The following is a 27,419-nucleotide window of genomic DNA, read 5'->3' as shown; positions in this document are numbered from 1 at the left end:
TCTCACATCTCAGCATAGGGGGTCTGGTTGAGAATGAAGAAACACACCTGTGCAAATGAAGTCAATCATTTTCAGGTGTCTGGAAAAACAGGATTTACAAATTGGGCACTCGTGGATTGTCGAACCAGGTAGTCTACAAGTCAATACCGTCCATCAAGATCAACACATTGGTCCAAAAGTAAGACAGACTTCAGTCAGCATCATCAACTGCTCCAACTATAGTGGTAAGTATATCAAATTGAAGGGAATGCTGTGCCCTGTTAGCATTGCATTCTTCCTTCAAAACAAATCTGAAATAAAGCTGAAAACAAATGTTACTAGAATCTAACAATGCTTCTTTGATATACACATTTGATATAAAAGATAGTACTTCTAGGCAACACTTAACTTTTGACACATCTTTTAAATGGTTTTCTTTTAACTTCCTCCTGCCGTGGCCCCTTTTGCAACATGAAACATGTTTTCACTACCAGTAAACATTGATGGTTTGCAAGTTTCCATCCTTGCACCACATTAAAAATAAGTATAATCCAAAATTATACAGCCTTTCATCCAAGTAGAGTACACTTCTGACCACAATATTAATTACCAGCGAGTCTTTGATCTTCTTTTCACAAGAAACTGATCAATGCTGAGAGTCTTGAATAGATGTAGAAAACAACACGTTTTATGGATTTAGGTCTTTACTGTGTTCCTCAGGTTTAGCCATCTCATCACAGCTGCAGCTCTGTGCACTGTTAGATCAATGGATTTACATTTGTGAAAAGAACAACATCGATGTTGTCAATAGATGTTTTTACATTATCAGGGATTGACCAATGTGCACTGCAGGACATGCAGCACACACTAGTAATCATGGAGCCTGGTGTAAGTCCCATTGTGTCACACATTGCTTCTTTTCTGATAACCCCAAGTTCAGTGATACTAACAGTTAGAGATGTTGACACTATGTGTGAAAAATGAATAAAGTAAAATGGTGCAAGTGAAGTAAAACCACGATCAAGCTGCTGTTTCCAGGCTTAAACAGAATGCAAAAGTAAAACTTCAAAACCAAAAATGGTACATAGAAACTGCAACAGACTGCAATTTTCTTAACTGGGCAGAAAAAAATGCATAAAATAACACATGCAAAAGCTGAGTTTCTTATTTTCATGTATGGATTCATAATGCAGCAGCTGCAATCAAATTTTAGTAGCGCCATCAACACCAAAGGACACCTAGTACATATCTCAATTCAGCCGATTTTGACAGAAACGGCAGTATTTGTTGATATTGGACTGAGAATGGCTTGACAGCAAAGCTATTTAGAATGCTTTTGTTCTTTCCTTCCTCCCTTGTGTGCTATAAATGATCTATTTGTCAAATAATTAGGAGATTAGTCATCTCAGACCTTGCTTTCTTTGTGGTCTATCTGTGAATTGCACTCTGTGAAGGACGTTACCGCCAGTCAGCAAAGATGTTTGTGTGTATTTCCCGCACATACACTGCTTTGTAGTTGGGCAAAAACAAGGAAGTCACAGCTGGTATGCAGCCCAAACCCTGCCAATAAACATTCCAACAAACATCGGGATAATGTATAAGAATGTATTCAGTGTTTATTTAAAGCCTGTTATATACTCTCTGAGTAGCAAGATCTTTTTTCTTGTTCTTGAGGCCACAAGAACAAAATGATGTAGCTTTGTTCTTGTGGATGCAACTTGAGGCTTGTTCTGCCAAGCAGAAGTTTCTTCTTGTAGGGTTCCGTGAAGTACTGTGTGATTGGTTGAATATTTGAAGTGGGTGTGGTTAATGTGGAAAAGCACAAGGCGGACAATTGTCGCTTCTGCATTGTTGCTAATATCAGGTTGAATGGATAGTTTTTATAAACACAGACCCAGTTCGGTGCTCAACCCAGCTGGGCTGCATGTAAAGTTTCCTGTTAAATATGAAGCAACCAGATCAACTGACCGTTTACTAAGTCCTGCCCTAGAACTACCACTGCCAACTGCAGCTTAAACAATCGAAAAAAAAAAGTGTATTATATATATATATATATATATATATATATATATATATATATATATATATATTCGTTTTAGTGTAAGATGCCAATGCCACCCCCAAAAACATTTTCCAGTTCTTACTGCGTGTAAAGACACTAAAGAAGAAACTTAATCCATCCCTTTACACAGTTTTATAGAGTAAAAGTGAACAACCTTAAAAATGATGGCGCTTCCACAGAAAGTTAGTGATCCATCTCATTTCCAAATAGTTTGAAAAAGGCTTCAAGGATTTAGATCTCTCTCAAGATACATTGAATTTGATTAGTTCAATTTTACTCCGGTGAAAATCCAAACAACAAACCATTTTCAGAATGTCAATGTTGTGTCTCAGAGTCATCCCGCATCCTGCTTCAAAACTCTTCAGAGTCCTGCTCACATGGCGAAACGTATGATATCCAGGTATATTGGATTTACCCAGCAGTTGAAGCTATTTTTGACCAATATGTCAATTTTTTCAGTGTGAGGCTGTGCAAAAGGCCATAGAAAACAGGTTCCGACATCTCTCGGCCTAAGTAGACATGAGTTCTGCTGACCAGCAAAAGCTTCATATAGAGATATGGAAAGATTACTGTGTGGCAATTTATTAACATCTTTTCCAGCTGACAGGGTGAGTTCAGGACCAGGTGCACATCTGGGGCAAATTTCAGCTCTTTTCTGTTACTTGTCATTGGAATTGCACCTAAACTCAGCTCAATATTTTCAATAATATGCTAATTGAGATTATTATACTTGAGATACAATTCAAAAAGACTTCATAATGAACTGAAATACACTCTATTAACTCTGAGCTGAGATAGCAGCTCAGTGTTATTTACCAAAATTCATTTTGGTCAGGCAAGATATGAAAGACACACAAGAATTCATTAAGCTATTAGAAAATTAATCTAAAAAACAAAAAAAAAGAAAAACAAAAAAAGAGAGAATAGGGAATAAAGGAAAAGAAACAGACAAAAATAGCTGCCTCCAGATATGTCACCCAAACGATAACATTTCAAGATCGATCAGTTCTGGCAGCAGCCCAGCACTCAGCGAGCGCATTTATTGTTCACAAGGCATTTCTTCTCAGACTGATGTATATAGGAGCAGGCAGGCAGATGCAGCCATTCTTGGCTCCTCTGTGTCAGTCTCTGTTCCTTAAGAAAAAAGAAAAGACTTGGCTTACTGCACTATAAATTGTATTAGCCTGGATGACACAGATGCTAGATTCCCATCATTTTATTTTATTTGTTTATTCTTGTTTAAAGCCTCATTAAATTTACTTTTTGATTTGCTATAAGGTTACACCTGCTCTTCTGTCACAGTCCCACTTCCTGCAAAGCCAATTCTTTCTCTTCTTCTTTCTGTTTAAAATGGCTCTCATTTACCCTCAATCTAAACACACCGTTGTCTTTTTCAATGACTTCCAGAGTATTCCACTATTTAGCACACTCACATGAACATGTTTTATTCAAATGATGAGCAACGAGAGCACTGGAGGAAGCCATATTCCCCTTACTGCCAGCAGGCAGGCACGTCATACAGATCTTGTCTTGCTGACTAAATTGTGCCTTTTTTTTAATGAAAATTGGCAAGCTCTGGCTCACTAGAGGCACACTACGCTGTTGTCAATAACAACGACTGCCTGTGGCTTATTTATTTTCTTATCTGCTTTAATCAGTCTGTGTTGACAGTGACATCTGCGCTCAGCAATATCCAAATGCAACCAGTTAAGATCAGTGTACATATTTGTGTTGTTTCAGGTCATATGGCTGTAATGTATAATTGGGCAGTTATGTCTGAAGACATGATCGCCCATCTAATTTTGGGTATTGTCACATGTTCTGCACAGAGAGGATGCTGTTTTATGGATCTGGCTTAACCCATGAGCATCATATGCCAGAAAGCTCTCAAAGCTTCAAACAGATGATTTGTCTGTACTATTTTTTTTTTTTTTTAAATCATCAATTTCTTTGCTCGGTTCATCTTTCTGGCATTTATTTGCTATCCTGAAACCAATAAAATGGACTTTATATCCATGTGAATGAACTCAGCCTTATTGAATCTTGAAATGAGACTTATGAAATTGAATAAAACTGTTGAGGGGTGTTATTTCCTGTAAAACACTGAAGGATAAAAAGCTATTCACTCTAGATTTATATTTGACGAGTGACTGAAAGTTCAAGAGAAAGACTGTGGCCTTTTGCCCTCTGGTCTCTAACTGAACAGATAGCTGGTGCTTCTGGACAGCTGTATGATTGACTGCATTTCCACTGAGGAGCACATTTTTCCACTTTTCTGCCCGGCTCAACTGCCGGGTATGCCGAGAGGCATTCGCCTGTCTGGAGAGGCGACGCTGGACTTGTGGGCAAATCTATGTGTGTCTGTGTGCGCACATCCTGTTTCTGTGTAGCATACGTGTATCATCCATGTCTACCTCTCTCACTTGCTGAAACATATCCGTCCAAATTTGACAGCATGGGGGCAGACAGCCATGCTGCAGAATTCTGATCATTTAAATGCTCAGAGGCCTGCCTGAATAACAGCCGTGTTTAAAAAAAAAAAAAAAAAGAAAAGACACATAGAGAGAAAAATTGAGAGCAGCCCTTCACATGCCTTCATATCACACGAGGGACTGCCTGCCACTTTTCCTAGAAAAAATAATACTCAATTGTCAATCTTCCAAAAACTAGTAAGATAGCCGCCAGTCCCATGGAGACTCATTGAGGTGTATGCTTTGTTTCATCTGGGGCACTGCTCAGAGAAAATCACAACTGTTGTATTTACGGATCGTTTCCAAACTGTAGGATAAAAAGAAAAAAAAATATATATATATATATATATATATATATATATATATATATATATAAATTGGACACAACCGTTGACTGTTGAGCTTTAGCCTACATTCAGATAAACAATATTTTGACTTTTTAAATTCCTAATGTCAGAATTGCATCTTTAACTACATAAAAAGCTGAAGATTAAAGTATTGCAAACTCTTTCATTAATATAAAGCACAGTTTAAACCACTATTAAATAGCATAATTATCCCAAAACATTAAAAAATAAAAATAAAAATAAAAAATTAAGATTTATCACTGCCCTGATTACTGAAATTACTGTCCAATGATAAATTGAATAGCATGTGGTTATGTACACAAAGGCACTGCACTCCTCCAGAAAAAGCTATTCTCTGTAGTCCATAGTACCAACTATAAAGGTGTCAAATGATTTATCTATGCGGCAAATAAAGAAAAAACATACCCAGCAGCTTGAGGCCGAGGTCTGCATATCTGTCCGCAAAAACATTTCCGTGTCACATTGCAATGCACCTCCTATTACAGCTTTGCAATGCGCAGCACGGAACGAGTAAAAAATCCTTACTTGTACAGTGGTGGAAATATAACTTTGCCACCAGAAAGATTTTTTTTTTTTTTTTTTCCAGCAAAGTTAACAACTAATGACAAGGCTCTCACAAGTCCAGAGCAGCCAACCGTGCCTGCAGCCTACAGCGACTGTGTTGAAAGAGATTCTGTCCTAAACATCCCAGGGGCCAGCTTAAATGAGGAGGTTTATATCAGGGTATCTCGCAGAGAGACGAAATGTTTTGCAAATTATTCACAGGGATTATAAATCACAGTGGTGTCAGAGTTTCCAATGATGGGAAAGGATGCATCCTCATTCCTTAATACAAATGACATGGAAAACAACAGCTGCAGCAATAAAACGCTCTGCCATAAAAAAAAAAGAAGAAAAGAAGGGATGAATAAATGTAAAATAAAAAAAGAAGAACAGGCAGGGCTCATCATTAAACATGTCTGTACTATCTCAATGTCATCTCCATGCCTGTTGTCATAGCTGCTTGTTTAATCTGCTGTATTTTCCTTTATCTCGTTCATGCTTGTACATTCACCTTCGTAGATGTGAAGGTGCTTGTTTGACTTTTTTTTTCTTTTCTGGGAGCAATTTTTAAAGGCATTGCAAAGGGTCTTTCTTTTGCCTTTTAGTGGTTTAAAATTTAAAGTTATTGTTTTCGTAAATTTAATAATGGTGAATAAAAAAAACGGTCAGAGTAAGTATTTAAGAAAACATGCCGTTGTCTTAAGGAACATGTTTTTAGCCAAAAGATGCTGTGAAATCGCTTGCATAATTTAGGCTTCTAAGACCAAGACCTCTTTGAAGAAATACTGTGAAATCCTCAGGAGCTTAAACCCAACATAAGTTTTATTTTATTCATCTTACTTATTTTTAAATGTAATTTGAAATGTTTATTTTCACATGCTTGAAAGAAACAAGACCGTAAATGTTGATTTTGGTCTCTTAGCTACTTTAATGCATATTTTTGAATGACCTCCAAAACAGAAGTAATGTTTTCAGCAGCAGTGGTTTGTCCATCTGTCTCTTAGCAACATAACTCTAATAGTTATGGATGGAATTTCCTGTAATTTCTGAATTGTGATTGCTGAATTTGCTGTGATTTCAGGAAATGAACAAAAAAAGCATCAGAACCAAGTGATTTGATTTTGGGAGTGATCCAGATTATTGCCTGAATTTCAGAAATACTTAACGGATTGTTTACAGGCACAGGACAAGCAACAATATCCGGGAACATCTGTGAACAGACAGTTAATAAAGCTGACATCATGGGATTTTCAGCATAGATTCTTTGATTTTCACAGTTTAGTTTAAATTCTTTGTAGTGCTTTTAGAATGTGTAAAGCACTTTGTTTTACATTTTATTGTATGAAAAGTGCTTTATATAAACAAATAATTTGATTTGATTTGATTTGCAGAAAAGTATTGTGCTTGGTAGCCATTAAAATAGTTGTTCCAAAGACAACAAAAAAAATGTTCTTCAAACTTCCAAAAAGACCCAAAACCAAGAAAAATGCAAAAGCTGACACCTTGGAGTCCTTTCAGACATTTGACAATTTCTTCCGATCATTTTGTGACGGGTAAGTTAAATATTTGATTGTATTCTACATTGTATGACATTATGGATCATTTTCTAAAAAAAAAAAAAAAACTACAAGAACAAGTTGCACTTTTCCAACACTCGTTGACATGATGGAGGATCATGGTCACGTCACCACCTGGTTGTTACATATTGTGCCTGTACTTGAGGTGGGGACAAATTTTCTATAGAGGTTATGCCTCGAAAAAAATGCCCACAATTATTGGGCAAAAAACATACAACGGCTTGGCTGAGGTCTTTGTATCTGAGTGTGTTTAATTTTAACAGGAAAGACTGAATTGCAGCTGGTACTATGTTATATTGTCTCAATTTGTTGTGTTTCTAGACTCACTTGAATGTCAAACTGAAAACACAACTTTTTTGTTGTTCATTATGACTTTGCATCAGAATCAGCAGGATTTGCCAGTGCGATCCATTTTGCAGTAAAGATAACAAAAACATCATTTGCTAAGGGCAACAGGGCACAGAGGGGCAGCACAGTTAACGCCTTGCACTGCCTGCTTTACTTTTAATTACCATGATTTTTTTTTTTTAATATGTGCAGCACAACTAGAGAGCAAGACCATGAAAGCTGTTGTTTTATTTATCTTAACCAGTGAGGCACCGGATGGACCAGCTTTTTTTTCCCACAACATTCAAACAGAAGCTTGGATATCTGTAATATAGGGACGGCCTCCAACAGCTCGGTACTGATGAACACTAAAGCATGTTGCTGTCAAACCAGGTTTCGAAAGCCAGTGAAGGGAATTGGCTTGTGTTATATTCAGTGTAAGAATCAGAAAGACTTTATTGATCTCTCAGAGAAAACTGTGTTATGTTGCTGGGAAAAAGGAAGTGTCTATAAAGTCAAAGTTAAAGAAAATATAAACATGCTTCACAAATGTGTGATGAGGCTGTTTAAATTGGTCAGATTATCTTAAACACAGACAAGGATCAGGTGCCAGTCTGCTGAAGAATTAAGGAGGCATTTAACCACTGCCTTCGGTACCGTGTGTCTTCAGAATCTGACCACAACTCGTTTATAGACTTGTAATTGATCAAAATCATAAACGAACAATTGTTTTACATGAGTCTTACTAAGTGGCAAATAAATGAGTGATGAGGAATGATGATCTTCAGCAGTTACTCCTTCCCTTGGCAAGTGTCACCATGCCGCCCCCTCATTTTACTGCACTTTGTCGCCATACAAGACAGCAGTTGAGCTGGTTAACTACACTGAGGCTGGGTGGGAACATGTGGTGAGTCTGGCTAATGAAGGTGAAACACACTGACATTCTGTTCCCACATTAGCCTCCCCCTTTCCCCTCTTTGCTTTCCTCTGTGGGCTCACAGTGACCCGATCCTCCCTCTGCATCTGTGACTGCTCCAAAAACAGGCTCACATTCACATACTTACGGTTTTTAAAGTAGACTTGAGGGAGAGGCTACATTTTCCTCCAGCGTTACAAAATTATTTATCGCTGAAATCACAAGACAAATTCTCTAACTATTAATGAATTTTTCTTAAACCTGGGAAGCTGTAAACTGGACTGGCTTCTCCCATTAAAATAGAAAAACTAGATAATTCCAGTCAAGCAAACAGAAGCATGAAAGGGAGAGACTTACGAAGTGAATGCAGTAAAAAAAAAAAAAAAGTATTAAAAAAAAAGACTTCCGCTTACATTATTGTAATGTGAGAGGAAAGGTTCAATATTGCGTTACAGCAGGTGTGCAATAAGGTTCCGCTCCAACACAGAGTAGAATATAAAAAGTTAGATAGTAATTGGCCCACAGGAACTTCCTGGGAATAATTGGAAAAATCTGATTTCAGGGACATTGCAGAACTCCAGACTGACCTGTCTGCAAAAAAAAAAAAAAAAAAAAAAAAAAAAAAAAAAAACTAGCAAAATGACATATATTTTGTATATCATTTGTGACCATTAGAGGCCATATATTTTTATTTACTTTATTTTATTTTATTCTTAATCCATACTATTTTTTAATTTTGTAATCTTTATTTATACAAATAGTTTCAAAGATCAGTTCAACTTAAATTAAGCTTTATTTATAAAGGACTTGTCATACTAAAATGTAACTCAAAGTGCTTCGCACATTTTAAAAGCATTACAAAGGATAATCCATTGCTGCTGCCTTTCTCACACCCTGGAGCATACACACACACGCATGCACACACAAGCACCCAACAGCCACTTCCAACACCCATCTCAATCATCACGCAAACACCTAGCAATACGTTACTGAGCACAGAAGAGCTGGTTAAGGAAACATGATCACAGGAGCCGTCTGCACCACGAGTTGACCAGACCACAGCGACTAGAGCACCACCACGGGCACTAGTCAAAAGTTGTGATGTTCAGTCTGACGTGAAAGGCGCCCCTGCAGCCATGGCCAACATGACACCCATGCAGAGGTCTCCCCATGGGAATACACTAAGGCACATTAAGGGCATTATAGTAGTCTACAAGATAGAACTGTGTTGGACAACATTTAGTTACAGTAACAGACAGCTCGGACTTGCACTAACTAACTAACTTGGTATGAAATGTGCCTGTCTGTAAATTGGCTGTAAACCAAATGAACTGCAGCAAAGTTGTGAACAAGAGTGAAAAAACTGAACCAAGTGAGAAATGGATCACAGAAAATGATTACTGTTAATGTAACTAAAGGTGATCATACTTGGTTTTTCACAACAATGCTTCTGCATTTCGCCTAATTTCTTTTTTATGAAACAACGACATGGTTTAAAGTGTGATGTTATTTATTAGAGGTGGAATATTCCTCATTTTAGAGCCTGGAAAGACCCAGATGATTTTCACTATGTCTTGTTTGGGTATAACTTTAGGAAGAATGTGCTCTGCCTTTTTTACATGAGGTTGCCAGGACTATTTGTAGAAAAATAAAAATAATGTATAAAACAGGAAGAGAGGAAAAAAACTCTTATTTCAAAAACTATGCCACACTAGTCTATTTACACACCTGACACATCATAAGAAAAAAAAAGTGCAGCAAAGGTTATGTACTAAGTACACTGAAACACTGCAGTAGGCTTTTAAGTGAGACTTTCCTTTTAATCCACGATGAGCAGTTTAATTTTTACAGCATGGAGTTGTTCGAGCCTCTTGCCACCTGCTTGCACTGTTACAAGATAATTTTCCTAATCCCTACTAATACTTTCACTTGCAAACACTTTTTAGACAGAGAATGGCTTGCCCACCACATGACTGTTCTAATTTTAACTGACTGCTGTCAACTTTCTCTAATTGATGTAATGGATTCTCTAGTTTGACTGTGAAAAGCCTTGTGATAATGTGCATGATATTGTAAAGGATGGGGAATTAAGCATGAAATACATGACCCCAATTAGTGCTTATCTTTGAGCACTGCTATCCTGTGAGTCGGATTTAAAATGATCATCGTCAGTTAGCATGAGGAAACTTTACAAATGACACTGTTTTCTGCCCATCACTTGCTGAACTTTATCTTAGAGAGATTAGATTTTTTATTTAAGAAGTCATTTTAGTATGCAGAGAAACACTGTGATACAAAAAAAAAGGACAAGTCAGCGTTTTCTTTTTCTAGGTTGTGGATTAATAACACTGAGTTGCTACTGAGGGTGTTAATTAGATGCAAAGGTGAGAATCTAGGATGCTGAGAACCAAACAAACCAATATATATTCATGAAGTTAATTACAGGATGTGCTAAAATGATACCTTTTCATTATTGTGTCCATTGTCAACTAGCAACTACCTCTGAGAGGTGTCAGATTACGAGTCATTGCCACTTATACAGAAATTATGAATCAATACTTTTTTCCATGTTGGCAGATTTGTGCTGCTGTTGAACTGTTGTGCTTTACGATTATAGCAAATTGTTTTGAGTGTTTACTTACTGCGCATTAGCTTTACTACAAATGAGCATTGGATGTTAAACGGTAAAATGAGAAGTGATGAGTAAAGGTGAGCACTCAGCAGAATTTAACTTCGCCAATGGGATGGTCTTCATTGGCTACCAAACTGTGAGATACTTAGACCGTCAGCCTGGGTATGAGCCACAGACAGAAGCTCCTTTTTATCTGTCAAATCAGGCTTATAATAATTTAAACAATAAAGAGAAATCTTGGAAAAACTAGTTATAGTTTACAGGACACATGAATGCGAGTCGTTGTGGTAGTTAAAGTTTTCAAAGATATTTAATCTGTTCTTATCGTGTAGCTTTTGCTTAAATCTCTTTAGCAAATACATTTCAGCCCGCCAGGGAAATCAGTTAAAATGCTTTTCTTTCTTTTTTTATTTTTACTTTTTTCAGGAATTTCAGATTGTTGCAGATGTTAAAATAAGCTGTTAATCAAATATGTTTAGAAGGCAGGCTTGAATCTTAGGTAAATAAGACACACTGATTGCTCCCTGATTTACTATTGTGTTTCATAATTGGTGTTGTTATATCACTTTCAACCAACAAGTGGCTTGTAAACCTGCTCATGCCCAGAATCATGAACAAGAGGCAGCATTTCCGAGCTGCATAATCACCTCTCTTATTATTCAGAGTAGTGTACCCAATGTTGATTAATGCCTCTGGGCAAATATGTACAGAGTCCAGCTGATCTGCAGTGTTGCTTTAATCAAACGGAACTTTGTTTGGTTTGACCAGCTAGTTAAGGCTGTTCTCCTCCCCAAAACATGACCATATTGCTTACTTTGATGCAAGCAGATAATGACATGGATTGACGTCTAAAGAATGTGGAACCTCTAGAGGTTGTGAAAACAACTACAAAGGAAGAGAAAAACATAACGCTCATCATGGCATTTTGTTGCATTGTTAAAAGAATGCCTTAAAAAAAGCCCTGGTATAATCTAATGGTGGCTCCATCCAACCATTCCTCCTAAGACTCCTAATGTAGATTTTGCTGCTTGTTAAAGGCTAAACTCAACAATGAGATCCATGCCGATGGGGAAAGTCTGATTTCCTCGAGCCTCTGGAAGGGTTTTTTTTTTTTTTTTTGAAGACCCATAAACGAATAAAAAAACAGCCATTTCAGATGATCACATGTTTGGATGATCCACCATCCATGTGCTGTTTTATGGTCATTAAATAGAAACATGGCAGACATTTCCTGCTTCTATCTTTGTACCTTCCTCCTCGCTCATCTGCCTGCTCTTTCTTCCTCCGGGAGCACTCAGCGAATCCTTGGAGTAATCTGTGATGCAGCAGCGGCAGTGGGCACCGCTGTTTCCTGCCCTGACCTCCTGCCACTATCGACCAAGTGACCCAGTGTCCTGTTAGGAAAAACAACATTTCCTGCGACTGCGGCGAGGTCCCTGAGCAGCAAGAGGGGAGTCAGCAATGTGACTGACACCGGGTGACAAACACTTTGAACTCAGACAACAGGAAATTAATGCAGAAAGCGCTGCTCAAGGCACAACACATTGCATGTGGCACACTTAAATTGACACGTCTATCCAGATGACACATGTTGATATTGTGGCTGTGGCCTCCATTTGGTTTGTGATTCTTTGCATGTGGTTGTCCTGAAATGCTTCTGGCATACACAGCCACATCAAGACAGACCCCTCAGATGCCAGAGCTGCCCTCTGAATACAAATTAAAGTGGCTTAGCTTTTACATCCAACAACAAATCTCGACATGGCATCGGCAACTCTACAAACTTGATACGAAAATGGGATTGGCAGTTGTGCAATAAAGTGACCCCATTTAAAATCACTAAATGCAGAGGTTGCAGTAAGCCAGTGTGGGAAGTGATGGTATCGGTTTTTTGGCCTGGGGGTGAGTTTGGAATTTAAGTGCTTAATCTTGTCTGAACCAAGAACGTGTGTTAGACCAAATCTACTCTATATGGCATTTATTTTTCTCTTAAACTCAGGTTTTATGAGAAAAGAAATCTCCAGACAGACCAGCAGGAATCTGCTCGCAGTGAAACACCTGGGCAAGATAAAGCTCTTTTTTTCCTTCCACCATCTTCCAGTTAACTCTCAGCACTGACACATGCTAAAGAGTGAGAAAGCCATTTCATGATTATGGTATCGTTTGATAAAAATCAACACAAGTACAAGTTAATGATCCCCCCTGTGTCATTTGCTTTGCTGACATTTAAATGATGATGGAGAAGCCTGGGAAGTCCTTCTTGACATTACAGCCACACATACCTGAGGCTTCCTTTAACCAGTTTTTATCATTGGTTTTGGAAAAGCTTAATTTACCTTGCAGTTTCTAAAACAGCACACTGGAATTTTAAACTTTGTGCATGTGTGTTTTACAGTGATCTGAGGGGTGAAGCCAACAGAAAAATCTGTATTTCTCACTTTGCTTGCTCCTCAGCTAATGCATTCTCAGCCCTTTTGCAGCCTTTTCTTTTTTTTTTTTTCTTACATTCAGAATTTATAGTTATCTGCAGCATTTCTGCAAATGTTTTAATTCCTAACTTAATTTCCTCCAAGTTGCACCGAACCTGGAAGATTAAAAACAGAAAACAAATATGTTCATCCTGTGGTTTCTTTAAATATCAGCTGGAGATTTAATTCAGCTCATCTGCAACTCACAGCTGTAAGCTATAACACAAATGAATCATAATATGGTTCCTACTTGATATCGCCTTCAAGCTAAAGCCCTGATGTTTAAAGACAAAGCATCTGTTAGAATCCCAGGCTCTGTGTTAACATATTTGAATAGTCCACCTGCGGCGAGGAGGCATTTTAGGTCGCCATGATACAGACAGTGAAGATAAACATCCAGTATAATGACTGCACTACAATCTAAGCCTATGCACTGAATAACAGTCAGACTACAGTTTTGTTTCTTAAAGCGATATTCCTGCGAAGACATGTCTAGTGTCAATCAGATTTATGCGGCACAAAAAGTATGAAATTAATCAAGCAGGAGGCGGCGCCATCATATTCTATTTCACTCAACGTTATTGAAATACATTTATATTAAAAGTCTATTTCCAAGGCTACCCAAAGAACATCTAATAGGCACCATTCAAAGACCTGCGTGTCAATATGATTGTAACAAATAAGCTTAGAGCAATTTACCCTCCTATATTAACAGAGAAATGACACGGAAAGTGGAAGCATGCTCGACATCAGATCATCTGATCATTTAAATCTATTTTTGATTGTTGGAGATATGAAACCCCAGCTCAGATATCATTAATTGCTTGTTCTCTTTTTTTTTCAGTCAACATAATGCTTTTCTCCCTTCTAACCGCAACGTGAGCCAAAGAATCTGAGATGTAATTTGCATGATTGACAAGACATTTTATTGTCATTTGTAAGGTATAAGAAGTTTAAAAAGGAAGCTTTAAAGGTCATACTGGTAATTTCATCAGCTAGGAATTGTGCAGTGGATAGATTTCAGGGCTTTCCTCCAATCATAAAGATACAGCTCAGTGCAGTAAGAATCTTTTACAGCATCACTATAGCACTTAAAAATAATATCAGTTTAGAATTTTTTTCATCATTTTTCTATAGTCGGTGTAGAAACTACAAAGGCTGAGTTAGATGCATAAAGGATCATTCATTGAGATTCCAACAGCATTTACCTGCATACATTTAATTTACAGTCCAATATGTGATCTAGATATGAAATTTTATTTTTGTTTTTTTCATCTTGGTTATTCAAATCAAATGTGCAGTCTTCAGTCGAACATGTATTTATTTACAACCTGTCAACAAAGCCTGGATGTGGGCTGTCACTGACCAAGGGTGGAATGAACTGTTGAAATGAATCAAAGAAGTGCAACTGACTCAAAGAAATGCATTCTCATTTTAATAAAATGAAATCAGATTATATCTCACTTCACTCATGATATATTGAAACTGACCTACAGATCAGTAGACATTAAATTGTTCACGTACTGTATATCCTTTGTATTTCTCTGTCACAGAATAGAGCTACTTTTCTTTTTCATTGGTATAGGTGTTCACATTCCATTTAAAATAGTAAAATTTGACTTATTCAGTCATCAAGCAGGTGATAATCCATCAGCATTAAGGGAGGTGTTTGTAATTGTGTTGTGATTGTGTTTTTTGAGTCTTTAGTATTAACTGAGAATATATATATATATATATATGTATATATATATATGTGTGTGTGTGTGAGAGTAGAAATCCACTCTGTTGTTGCTCTCTTTCAGCAGAGAGGAGATGGGAAGTGGGGGGTGGGGTTGGGGTTGGGGGGCAACTGTGCATTTCGATGTTTCAGTTGTTAATTTGACTAAGACAAACTACTTCACAAATAGGACAATGACAACACAAAGGCAAAGCAAGTGATATGACAAAGATCACACGCAAAAAGAAATGTTCTTGGAGATACACTGTGTGCTCACACACAGTTACTGGGACCCTGTGGGAACACTTGCCCAGGATTAGCATGACAAGGTTTGTCTGCAAAGGCCCCTCTGAATCTTAATGAGAAACTACAATCCAACAGAGACATTCATAATATATTTTATATCTTCTCTTCATAGTCTGCTCGTACATTTGCCACCAGCAAGGAAACTCAGAATCAATATTCAGCTCCAATGCACACTGCTACTCAAGGTTACAACTGCATTCCCTCTATTTATCAATAATGAAGACAGCACTAGACCCAGAAATTGCATTGCATATTATGAATGTAGATTTTCCTCACAACTGAGGTTCACACATTTTTATTCAATTAAATATTTTTATCAGATGTACAAGATGATGATGTTACATTACTGATATGCTGTCATTAAAGTGCTCATGTACTCCTGAAATAATTGAGCTGGTTTATCATGTTACTGTTTTTCTTTAGTTAGTTTTAGATCACACTAAAGGTGCATTATGGAGAACAGAAAAGTTGAAGTGGCTTACTGAAGCTTTGGCTTTCCAACCTTCAAACCTACACCTTTCTTCTGCTTGTTGGTATTATAGGTACAGGTGGTTCTGAATCTGGGAACTCATATAACTCTTGTTGTGTTGATGTTTTCTGTCCACTTTTTGAGATAATGAGTTACTGACAAAAAAAAAACAACAAAAAAAAATTTTTATATATATATATATATATATATATATATATATATATATATTATTTTTTTTAAATTTTTTTTCCAGAGCAGTTCATATTCTGTCTCATCCACTACCATTTGCAATGCAATGTGATGCAATAACATGACCAAATAGTACCTAAAACACTCCTGAAATGGATGTTATCTGTCACGAGTTGGAGTGGAGGTGTGGACCCAAACACAGGGATGAGAGGCGGGAAGCAATCTAAAACTTCTCTCAGAAAACAGAAGTTGACTATGATAAACTAACACAAGCACATGAAGCAACCGCATGGAGCTAACAAATGAAACTAACTAAATCAACCAGCAAACAGATCTGAAACCAAGGAGTAAAACTGATGACAGAAATAGAACAAGACACAGGTGCAATGACTTAACTAGATGGGTCCAGGAGAATCTAATGAACAGGAAAGCTAAGCAGGAAACAGGACTAAAGGAAACTAAACAGGGAAAACTACAAAGTAAAACAGGAATCTGGTACTAAAAAGACATGAAATGTACAAACCATGACATTATCAGCTGTTGTCATTTCCAAAATATGGACAGTAGGCTCCTTTCTTACACTACTGCAGGCTCAGTACTTTATTATCATGTCTGCCAAGGCAATTGTCAGATTAAAGCTGAATATGAAAAGATTCAAATGAAAAGATTCAAATCAAGTGTCACATGCGAGCAACAAAAGTACATGGGATATATGTATACTCATCATCTTGAGTATTTCAAGATGATGATGAGAAACAAAACCTACTATAATGTGGAAAAGGTTGTTCATTTGACAGTAAATGATCTGACTGAAGAATGTAACCCACCTTTACTTTTTTGTTTCTTGTATTCTTGTAGATGTTCACATCTTTTTTTTTTTACGTCTTTGACCTGAAGTCCAACTCAAGTTGCAAGTCACTCTTAATTGTAAAGAGTAATCTGCCTTTTGAGTTTTTGCTTTATTTTACTGCATTCAGACATCTGTGGATGAACAAGAAGATGTATTCAGATAAGTAAGTATGCTCTTAACCCTCTATAAGCACCAAAGTTGCAATCTTGCTACAAACATCAGGCTATAAAATTTAACATGGCTGCCAACCTGTGGGACCACAAGATGAGATATATTAATCATTTTATTCAACAGTTTTTGTCATTTGCTGTATCTCTTAAAAACTTTGAAAACTTTAATACCTAAATGGGTTAAAATATTGTATTGAAGAGGTTTTAATCTGTACAAAAATCCACCTGGATCCACAGAGAAATTTTCTAAACGAATACTGCAATACACGGCATTTCTTTTCCTGATTGTAGAGCGGAGTCCTGCAGGTTTTAGATATTTCCCTGGTGCAACACACCGGATTTAAATCACACCTGATTCAAATTAACTTGTTGTCAAGCTCTGCATAAACCTCATAATTGCCTATTAATAATTTGACTCACGTGTACTGCAGCAGGTAGGACAACTCTCCTCCTCCAGTAATGTCCTCTTGCATTTGTTTGCTGAATCAGCCACGTTCAGCTTTAAAAATACACAAACGATACGTCACTGTGCAATCAAAGAGCTTGGAATTTTAAGTTTGAAAAGTTATGTTATCATGTTACATTGTTTTAAGGTGGATGTGATAGAATACTGGATGCTAATACCACAGACTTTGCAGTTTGCTGCTCTTATACACTGGTGCTGCCACTGTTCTGACTGATTGCTCTCTTGGATGTGTTTGTGTGATGTTACATCATGGTTATGTCTGAGGAAGTGACAGAACACAATACAGACGGCACACAAGCGCTCAAACAGAGAGAAGATCACGACTATCAGGTTGTTCATGAGTCTCTAATTTCAAATCTGAGCCTCAAGTTTTTTGCTTGCGACTCAAAATCAAACCTCAAGTTGCCGGAAACGTGACTTGAGAGTGTCTCGAGTCCAAGATTTGAGTCCCTGTCTTTGAATCCTTGAGATCCATAGGAGGTTGGTGAGCGACTTTTAAGTCATTGCAAGCCCCTTTCCTTCTTGCCAAATGATGAATAGAGATGTTGATGCTGAGTGGTAAAATGAGTTATTTTGCATGAGACTGAATACCGTAGGTGTATTCTGAGTGGGAATTATCTATATTGGCCTGCAGAAGCTTGTACACAGCAGGAGCTCTTGTAGTTATTGCTTGAGGCTTCCCTTCGGCGAGCGCCAATGAATTTATCAGACGAATATTAGATTTGCTGATGAGATGGAGCTTCTTTCTGCTGTGAAGGGCCTGAATAAAAGACGAGAACGCATTGTCCCTCATTACTGAAAAGCAATGTGATAAGCCATACCGTTACATAACAAATATGTGCTATGCTATTTATTACACTCTATGACAACTAAGGTTTTGCAGCATCTAATGTACATTAATCAGAACTGTTCTTGACAAAATGCCAAAGTAAAAATTAACCACTTTATTTTCACTATAATTTGTATTATTATTGTAGCAGTAGTTGTATTAGTAGCATAATAATCTCTTTCATACACATGTCAAAATATAGAAAATGATTTAGGCCTTTTAGTTTTCTATTCCATTCCTGAGATGTGTAGTTATTTGCATCATGACGTATCATTAAATTCCACCGTGAGGCGGGGTTACATTATCAGTTGAAAATATTTTAATCTTAAAGGATGATTTAAGTTGTTTATTTTTGTGGCTTGTAAAAATCAAGAACTTGCCCTGCAGTGGATAAATCAACAACTTTGATCAAAATGAAAACCAGAAGAACCAGTAGACATCTGAAAATGTTTATTATGTGACATGAACTTCTGCAGTGTTCACTGTTGATCATAATAATCCATTAAAGCTGAAACAAAGTTAACTATTATTTTTAATTTAAAGATTAAATAATGCATCAGAATGAACCTTTATTTTTGAGTGTTTAAAAGAAATTCTGATATTGCACATGCATCTATTTACCTTGCCGAGGCCTGCAGCTTGTAAACAGAAGACTGCAGTGTTGCTGTATTTTTGTGTCTTGTGTTATCTTAGCACCTAATGTTGTTTTTTTGGTTTTGGATATTTTAGTCTCAGTGAGTACTTAGACCATCACTACATCACTACACGCTATGTTTCATAGGTTCACAGTCTATCGATTAATCTCAAAAGCTAAATTATGATAAACCTACTTTAGGATTTTTATCAGGATGTTTTCTATGCTGATTTTCAGGGTTTGGACTGGTTTCACTTTCAAAATTAGCCATAAGAGTTTCAGTCGCTGTTTCTCCTGGAGGTACCAGGAACTAAACACCAGCAAGTAATGCCACATTTCACCTTTTTTTCTTATTTCTAGTGCCAGTCACTCTTATCCTTTTTTCATTTGAAATCCTGCATCTAGTAATTTCATAATTATGGGAGGGGATTATAACGTAGGAAGCGGGAGCTGCAGGTTAATTGGATTTTTCACCTCGACGGGACCGGATCTAAGTCAACCATGGGGCCCTAAATCTGTACATTTGATGTTGGGGACAGGACAAAAGAGGCTCGGGGAAGAAAAGAGGAAGCAGTTTAAGACCCCCTTTAACTTAAAGAGTTTAAGAAGTTATTTTAGTGTTGCCAGTTACTGTTTATAGCTTCAGAGGTTTTCCTTCTCTTGTACACACTTGTTTTCATCTATGTTTATCATATTTGTTATTGCCAGTTTTTATTTTTCTGTTCGCAGAACTTACGGCTAGAGAAGTTATTGATAAACGGGAAAAAATCCCAGAGGAGAAAGAACTCAGAATTATAAAAAATAATTCAGAGCATGCGCTAATCTAATTTTGATTTTCTTGGGTCAGAGACTTAATAAACTCATAAAATTCATCTTTAATTTGTGTTAAAAATCACACTGCTCTATGAATAAAAAAATAAAGAAATGCTGTAAATGCAAGGATAATTATATTTTTAAACTGATTAAATCTGATTTCACTGATAAAATGTGATAAGTCTCTCAGCAAAATAGAAAGACACCGTTTTACATTTGCTCATCTTCCAGAAAGGCTTAAGAAAGCTGAAGATTTGAAGTAAAAAACAAGCAAATTGGCTCATAATAAAATAAGAGATACGATGAAAAGGAAAACAAAAGCATGAACAAAAATACTTGATTTGGATATCATTAAAATATTACCTCTGCAAGCTAATCCTAGTTATCCATGCTTGACCACTTATCATTCTCATCCCTCTATTTAGTCTCGAACTCATCCGTCTTTAGGAGATTAATTCTCCTGAGAAAATCCTCTACCTTCTTTCCAGCGGCGACTCGGCCCTCTCTGGGCAGGACCGGGCTCCCGGCCCCCCAGCTCTTGGCCTACTTCTAAATCAGTGTTTGACGAGGGGCGAGCCTCTCCCTGAGCTAAAGGCGGGGAATTAAAGAGACTCTTGCATGGAGAGAAGGCCACACGCAAAAGCAAGAGGGTGCTGAGGCCACATTCTCTGTCACAGACAAATAGTCAGCCCCAGATCAGATTTCCTTGCCCCAAATAATGAAAATAAACCTGCTTACCCATGGAGTTTATCCATGTCTAAGGTCAGACTGTCAGGATAAACAAAGAGAGATTGGTAAGAAAAGTGGAGAATTTGTTTTGGAGTAAACTAAAAATGTAAAATTCAGCTATAAATGTGGACATTGTTTTGTTTCTCCAGTAAATCATCGTCTTTTCAGTTTCATTTGAATTAGTTGGTTACTTAGAGGTGGCTCCTGGAGTGATTTATGCCGAAAGAGAACAAAGAAACTCCCAGGTTAGGATTATTCCTAATATTTAAAGCATTGCTTTTAGTGCTTTTGAAGATTTTGAAGTACAGCGAAACATCTGAGCACAAGGTTTTTGTGCAGTTAACCTTCTCACCATGAAGTGTTTGCACACCTGAGTTTTCCATTCAAAATTATTTGAATTCTGTTTTTACTCTCCTATAGGCAGTTTCTCACGTATAATATTTGTAATAACTGATAATAATAAGTTTCAAAATGTGGTTTTGAATTGAAATGGGACTGCATGGTTTACAATGCAGCATAGAAAACCAAATGGATTGTTCTTATTACAACACATATCCTAACTCCCTCCATTTCACACAAACACATGATTTCAAACTGACATTCAGGTGGTTTGTATAATAGATCACACACAAAAAAAGGCTAAGACAATTTGAAGTCTCAGGTAATTGCACAAAATGTCACATAATTGTTGAAAAAGTCAAAATAACACACAACCCACACAGCATTATGTGTGAGTCATTTCCTTCAATGCCAAATGGTAAACAGCGCAATTTCCAGCTACCCTGCTGTGAGCTGTCATTCTGCCTCAACTGGTATTATATCAAAATGCTTTGTAAATTAGCATTACCTGAGAAGTAAAGCGTACAGAAACTGACTTTGGGTTTCAGCAGCTGCAGACATTAATTAGGGCAAATATGTGTCATACCCAGATATATTATGTATTATATATTTCTACAACTGCAGCCATGTGTAACGTTGACCCCTTGTTAGGTCCATGGACTTTTTTCTCCACTCCCATGCGGCATTACAGCCCACATCTTAGAACAGGATTTCTGCAGTGCAAGGCCCTTTAATTGAGCCCAACCTACTGCTCATTCAGTAATATACTAAGTGGACAGTGTAAATTTTTTTTTTAACCTTTATTAGTGTTACAACCACAAAGAGTAACATTTACAATGCAATTTTCCTACCTGAGTTTCTCATCTTTGAATCACATGGACAAATTTGGCTTCTCTAACACACACGGTGGAATGAGCTGTCTCTACTCTGCAGCGATTTAAGAAATAGCAGACCAAACAAAAAGAAAAGAAAAAAAGAAAAAAAAATCCTTCAGAAAACAAATTGATCAATTTGCCTTTCAAGGTGCTCGGGACTTACTTATAACCTGAGTCAAAAGTGTATCTTGTCCATAGCAAAATAATTAAACCTGTTTTCTAGTACCAAAAGCACAAACCATTAAAAAGCAACTGGCATTTGACAAAAAATCTCACATTTATTGTATTTGATAAACAAGTGTTGAACTTTACATCAGTCTTAAGTGATGAGCCCCTTCTGTTTACATTAAAAAAAAACATGAGCTACAGTACAGTATGTATACCAGTGCTGGAAAATATTCACACTTTTCCCACTTATTTATTTTTTGGAAAGATTTTTAATAAATAAAATATCCAAACCCGAGCGGAAGAACTACATTTATGATAAAAATGTTATCATTAAAAGTCGGTTTCAGTTCAGTTGCAATTGCCCAACACTCAACCACGACTGTTATAAAGTTCTCTATCAATTCAAATTACACAAAAAAACTGTGCAATGCATAAACCTTAACTGGGTTGCTGCTGTTCTGTTCTACTGAAGTAATGCCACTTTGGCAAAGTCAAATAAACATATTTCAAAGGGCGATATCAATGGAACTCTTGAAGCAAGGAACACTGTTCACAGGTGAGGAAAGTGATGTTTTTTTTTTTCTTTTTTTAGAACTGATTGACTCCATCTTTCTTTTTGCAAGCCTTGAACGTTCAAACATATTACCATGAATGAAGTGTTGGAACCATGAAACACACTGTATAACGTATGTGCATCTTCTACACAATAGTCTCTCAAACGTTAAATTTTGCAATTCAAAGGTTTCGTTATGTTAACGGTTCTCCATGAATTTTTATTTTACACTATCAATACAACAAAATATATATTTTAGCAGATTTCCTTGACAACAGCTCAAGGTACAGTTGAGAAAATATAAGGCCAGGGGCTTGATTGCTAGTGGTTATACAATCCAAACTTCATGGTGATGGGAGTACGGCCAGGACCTTATATTCCTTCTCTAACAGTCTGATCAGGAACATTTCACCAACGTGTCCACGTCCTGGTCCAGGCGTGTAAGTTTTGTTCACAATTTAAAGGAAAAAAAAAAAGACAAAAAAAAAGGACTAAAAAAAAACAAAAAACAAACAAAAAAGAAAAACAGACTTCAACTTGAATGTTGGGGAGTGTATGTACAACCTGTTGACAGGGTAACTGCTGATTGGATGTAACCAGTAATGCCTGTTTTATTTCTTTTTCGGGATTTTACATTTTTTTTCCAGGATTTTTTTTTTTTTTTTTTTTTTTGTACCATAAAATTTTCTCAATTTTTTAACAGCAGCAGCACATTTAAATACATAGTCGGCTTGTCTCTTAAAAATGAAATCTGACTCTGCATTTTATATACAGTCTCTTTAAAACTTTGCACTGCCATTGCGGCGCTCCAAGTCTGTTGGTCTGCAGTGGTGCAATTCGAGAGGAGAGGGGGCGGTTGGGGGGGGTTGCAATGTAGACGGGAGAGGGGAAGTTTGCAAATGGTGAGCTTGTGTGACAAGGCTTCTGCACTCTCTCCAAAAAATAAATCGAACACTTCCCTTGCCCTCACTAGTGTGTCCTGCAAGAAGTCAGGCTTGTGTAAGGACAGGATGGTTGGGGGATGATTTAAATACGTTTAAAGGCTTGTCACTAACTGCATCTGTCCTTCTCGTACGTCGCCTTCAGGGATGCAGTCCTCTTTTGTGATGGGAATAATGTAACCATCACTGCTCCCTTTGCCTATCTGGTAATAGGCTTGGAGCTGGTGGCCAGCCCCTAAATTAGGCATGCTCTTGTAGTAAACGTCCTCATTCTCACTCCTCTTGGTGGGGGACAGATCCTCCACAACATCAGGACTGCTCTCGGGGCATGGAGAGTCTCTCAGGTTAGGCATACTAGTGTACAAGGAGTCTCTGTTTGGGGAATGCAGGCTGTCATCGGGGTTGGTGGGAGTCAGTTGACTGACGTAGGTATCAACTTCCCCGTCGGTTCTCACCTTCTTCTGGGGTGCGTACAGAAGCGAGTGAGTCCGCTGTGGGATGAGAGGTGCCTCCAGCTCCTGCTGATGGTGCAGCTCGAGGCCCACCGTGTCGCCAACGTGGACTAAAGATGAAGCATCAGCTACAATAGCATCATCTTCGCTGCTGCTGCTGCCACCCACCACCGTCACCTTGGGCGGAGCCCGCTCCGTGTGGTGGTGATGGTGGTATTGTGGCGGCTGCTGGTGGTGGGGGGGTGGATGATGTAAACTGGAGTGCTGCTGCTGTTGGTGGCTTTTGTTACAGGCACGCAGGTTGTTGTGCACGAGCTCAGAGATGATCATTTTCTCAAAGGCAGCATCGTCCAGGCTGAGGCCGCAGTCTACTACCTGCACACTGTCGCCAAAGTCCCCGTTGCGGAGCGAGTAGCTATTGTTAAAGTTACCATTTAGCGGTAGAGTATCCATTGCACTTGTATCCCTCACCGCATTGCTCAGTGAGTGCCCTGGGAAGAAAGGAAAACGTGAGGAGGGTTGACATTAGTCAAGGCTGATAACCATGAAAGAAACAAAACCTAAAAGTTTAATGCTGTTTAGGATGCGGTTTCACATGGAAAAGTCAAGTTAATTTAAAGCCATGCCATAAATCTGTTAGTTAGGCACAATCCATAACATACAATACATAAACATGCTTCATTTGCAATGAGAAATCATTTTACTTTCTCATATATACACTTCAACTTTCCCTTTTTTAGAAGTTGTTGTAAAATAAGCAATGCTTCGAGAAGTTCTGCCACAAAAGTGACAAAGCAATGAAAGGGATCCCAAACAACATTAATAACAAACTGAAACAGTAAGCAAAATCACAACACACAGGGTAAAAAAGTCCACAAGTATGAAGCCACAAACGGGCACGCTACGACACTCAAAGGTTTTCTAGCAACTAATAGATTGGATGTGCTGAAGAAAAGCAAAGGACAGCGATGAGAAAGGATGACATCGACAGAAAAAGGGAAAGTAGTAACATGTCGACATGGGTCAGCCATTGTTGCTGTCACTACAAGCAGCACTCCACCATCACCACACACAGCAGGTGAAAAGACTCACTTTAGACAACTCACATCATGTCTGTCTGCTCAGGCTATCTGGTCTAAGAGCAGCTGATGTACAAAAGAAAGTAAAATGATTTATTGTAACATGAAAAATCACCCAAAAAAACAAACAAACAAACAAAAAAAAACAAAAAAACAAAACAAAATGTAAAGTAAAAGTCTTAACTGCAACTTAGCAAGAGCAAGGGTTCAGCAAATTAAGCAGACAAGCATTAAAACTGCTTTCACTTCTCTGAATTTAACGCCAGCAGCTTATTTATGAAGATCTCTTCTTTTTTCCCCCTTTCTTATTACTTCTTTTATTTTAAGCTGACTTCGTGTCAGTACACTTGCTGTCCATTAGTTGGCAGCTCGTGCAGCCAAAGCTGGCAAAGGTCAGAGCTGGCCCGCAGTCCGGCACTTGGCATCCGTCACAGTAACAGTTCCCAGCGAGACCCCGGTCACTAGCAGAACAGCTCAAGAAAACACAGCCGCTGCAGAGGTCAGGCGCAGTTATGTTAGGAATTTCTCAAACGTAGAGGTCATGGAAAGCAGCGCCAAGAAATACAAATATTATTTATGTCATGATTGAAAGAGGAGATAAAAGAATGTGCTCTGCTGTGACTGTTACACCTCCTTGTAGAATAACACGAGAAGATTAAGATGGAGGCTATTGCAGTTATTCATAATGCCGTTTCTGAAAGCCCCAAATAAGACAGGAGGTGTGTGTGTGTGTGTGTGTGTGTGTGGAGGGACGTTGGTGTTGCAGAAGGCATATAAAATGAGCAGCTTTTACAAAATTTATTGTAAAAGAAGGTGGGAAAAAAAAAAGAATTAGGAAAGTGAGGGAAACTGAACAGCTGCTGCCATGACACCCGTGTGCTAATGCCTGCAAGGAGGCAATTTAGTGTCCAGACAGGTGTTGTCTGGAAGGTGTGACAGGAATACAACTGGACACTGAGACTGCTGAATGCCACATGAGGACAGACATTTGGGGAGAAGGGGAAAAAAAAGAGAGGGGGTGGGGGGAGGAAAACTAAATAAAACCAGAAAAAGAGCAACATATTTTGTGCAATTAATCTGTCAGATCTGAACGACTGCTTCAAATGACCAATGAAACCTTTTGTTTTCCTTCAGATAAGCGCAGAATTTAGACGGGTAATTTTGTGAACCACTTGCTCACTGAGTGTGTGTTAATGGCCTAAAGTAAACCAGTGATTGTGCCAGGGTTTGGGTTGTTTTTAAATAAGCATGCTGAATAAAATTTACATTTGATAGGCAAAGTTAAGTTTTACTCCCATACTTGTCTCTCTGTAGGTCACTAGAGGAAAGCACAAGGGAAAAGCACAAGACACGACAGAAGATGCCATTTCAGTTTCATAGCAGGAACATACATTTTATTACAGTAGTCTTTACAGTGTGATATATGCTAAAATATCCCATGCAACCAAACTACAGTGATTTACTTGCTAAAGTTAATGTTTATGTTTATTCTATACATAAATAGTCAACTTTATCCTGCATGGTATTGCTTGCAGCCTAGTAGGTTTTAGGATGAAGCCTTTAAAGCAAACACAGAAAGAAACAAATCCCCCTAATAAGTTAAGGGAAATAAATCTTAATGATCATGCAGTTTATAGTACAGCTTCAGGTCTTCACCACTGTTTACATTATCTCCGGGCAGAACATGTAGTATCTCTTTCCCATCTTAATCATTATGTCCCGTTAAGAGAAATATGAGAACACAGATGCTGCATCGAGGCGAACCACAAAAATCTTTGTCGTGCATGAAAAAGAAAAAAAACCATGTGCGTTTCACACACAGACACGCACACACACACACACATACACATTCACACAATGTATACAGTCTATGTGCAACACATACTGAGCACTATATCAAGCATTTGGGAGACAGTGATTCAGACGGAAAGGTGATACTGCAGAGCGTTCTGCTTTTCTTTAGGCCTGCTGTACACTCCACCATAAAGGGAGGAAAAAAAAACAAATGGCAGAGATATAAGAAAAGGCAGAAATGCAGGTGGAAGAATTAAATAAGCACACCTGGTGAGTTAAACACTGGAGCTGTGGGGGTGTTACACACGACTGTCTCAGCCAGTAAGGTGTTATAAGGGTTGTTAGTGCCTTGTGGTCGCAGAAGAGGGTTTGTTAGTAGATAGTTCCCGGTCATTCCTGGAGCGGCAAGACAGAGGAGGGGGAGAAAAATAGTTTGGGATTTAAAAGTTTTGTGAAGAAAAAGAAATTCAGAAAACAGGATTTTCAAGCAAGTGATTTCACCTGGAGTATATATATGCCAAAATCAGAAACCGGGTTACTTATTTAAAGGTCGGGAATAAAAGTGCAGAATTTTGCAAGGAAACATAAGAGCAGCTCTTTTAGCATGCGGCAGAAATATTCAATTTTTTGCTGCTAGCCCTCAAGTTGATTTAATATGTATGTTACAAATCCTTCGCAACTCATTTTTCTCTAAACCTACAAA

The 27,419-nt window shown here is 37.9% G+C and overlaps 1 protein-coding gene and 1 long non-coding RNA gene across 2 annotated transcripts in view; both read right to left on the bottom strand.

Moving 5' to 3' along the window:
- LOC306759386 overlaps nucleotides 1-20,369 on the bottom strand; it is a 122,192-nt gene extending 101,823 nt beyond the window's left edge. The window contains exons 1-3 of the long non-coding RNA XR_013771420.1: nucleotides 20,264-20,369; nucleotides 17,465-17,543; nucleotides 16,852-17,005 (exon numbers count right to left, since the gene is read on the bottom strand). This is a non-coding gene — a long non-coding RNA (uncharacterized lncRNA). The remainder of the gene's footprint in view (nucleotides 1-16,851; nucleotides 17,006-17,464; nucleotides 17,544-20,263) is intronic.
- Nucleotides 20,370-24,201: 3,832 nt separating this feature from the next.
- The window catches only part of adgrl2a (adhesion G protein-coupled receptor L2a), a 63,867-nt gene continuing 60,649 nt past the window's right edge, over nucleotides 24,202-27,419 (bottom strand). The window contains exons 19-20 of the mRNA XM_079245258.1: nucleotides 24,950-24,988; nucleotides 24,202-24,334 (exon numbers count right to left, since the gene is read on the bottom strand). Of these exons, the coding sequence (XP_079101384.1) occupies nucleotides 24,951-24,988 (38 nt within the window). The 3' untranslated portion in view covers nucleotides 24,202-24,334; nucleotide 24,950. The remainder of the gene's footprint in view (nucleotides 24,335-24,949; nucleotides 24,989-27,419) is intronic.

This window comes from Telmatherina bonti (assembly GCF_933228915.1).
Source record: "Telmatherina bonti genome assembly, chromosome: 8".
Classification (NCBI taxonomy): Eukaryota; Metazoa; Chordata; class Actinopteri; order Atheriniformes; family Telmatherinidae; genus Telmatherina; species Telmatherina bonti.
The sequence above is the reverse complement of the archived record's forward strand: the minus strand, read 5'-3'. Positions and strand labels throughout refer to the sequence as shown.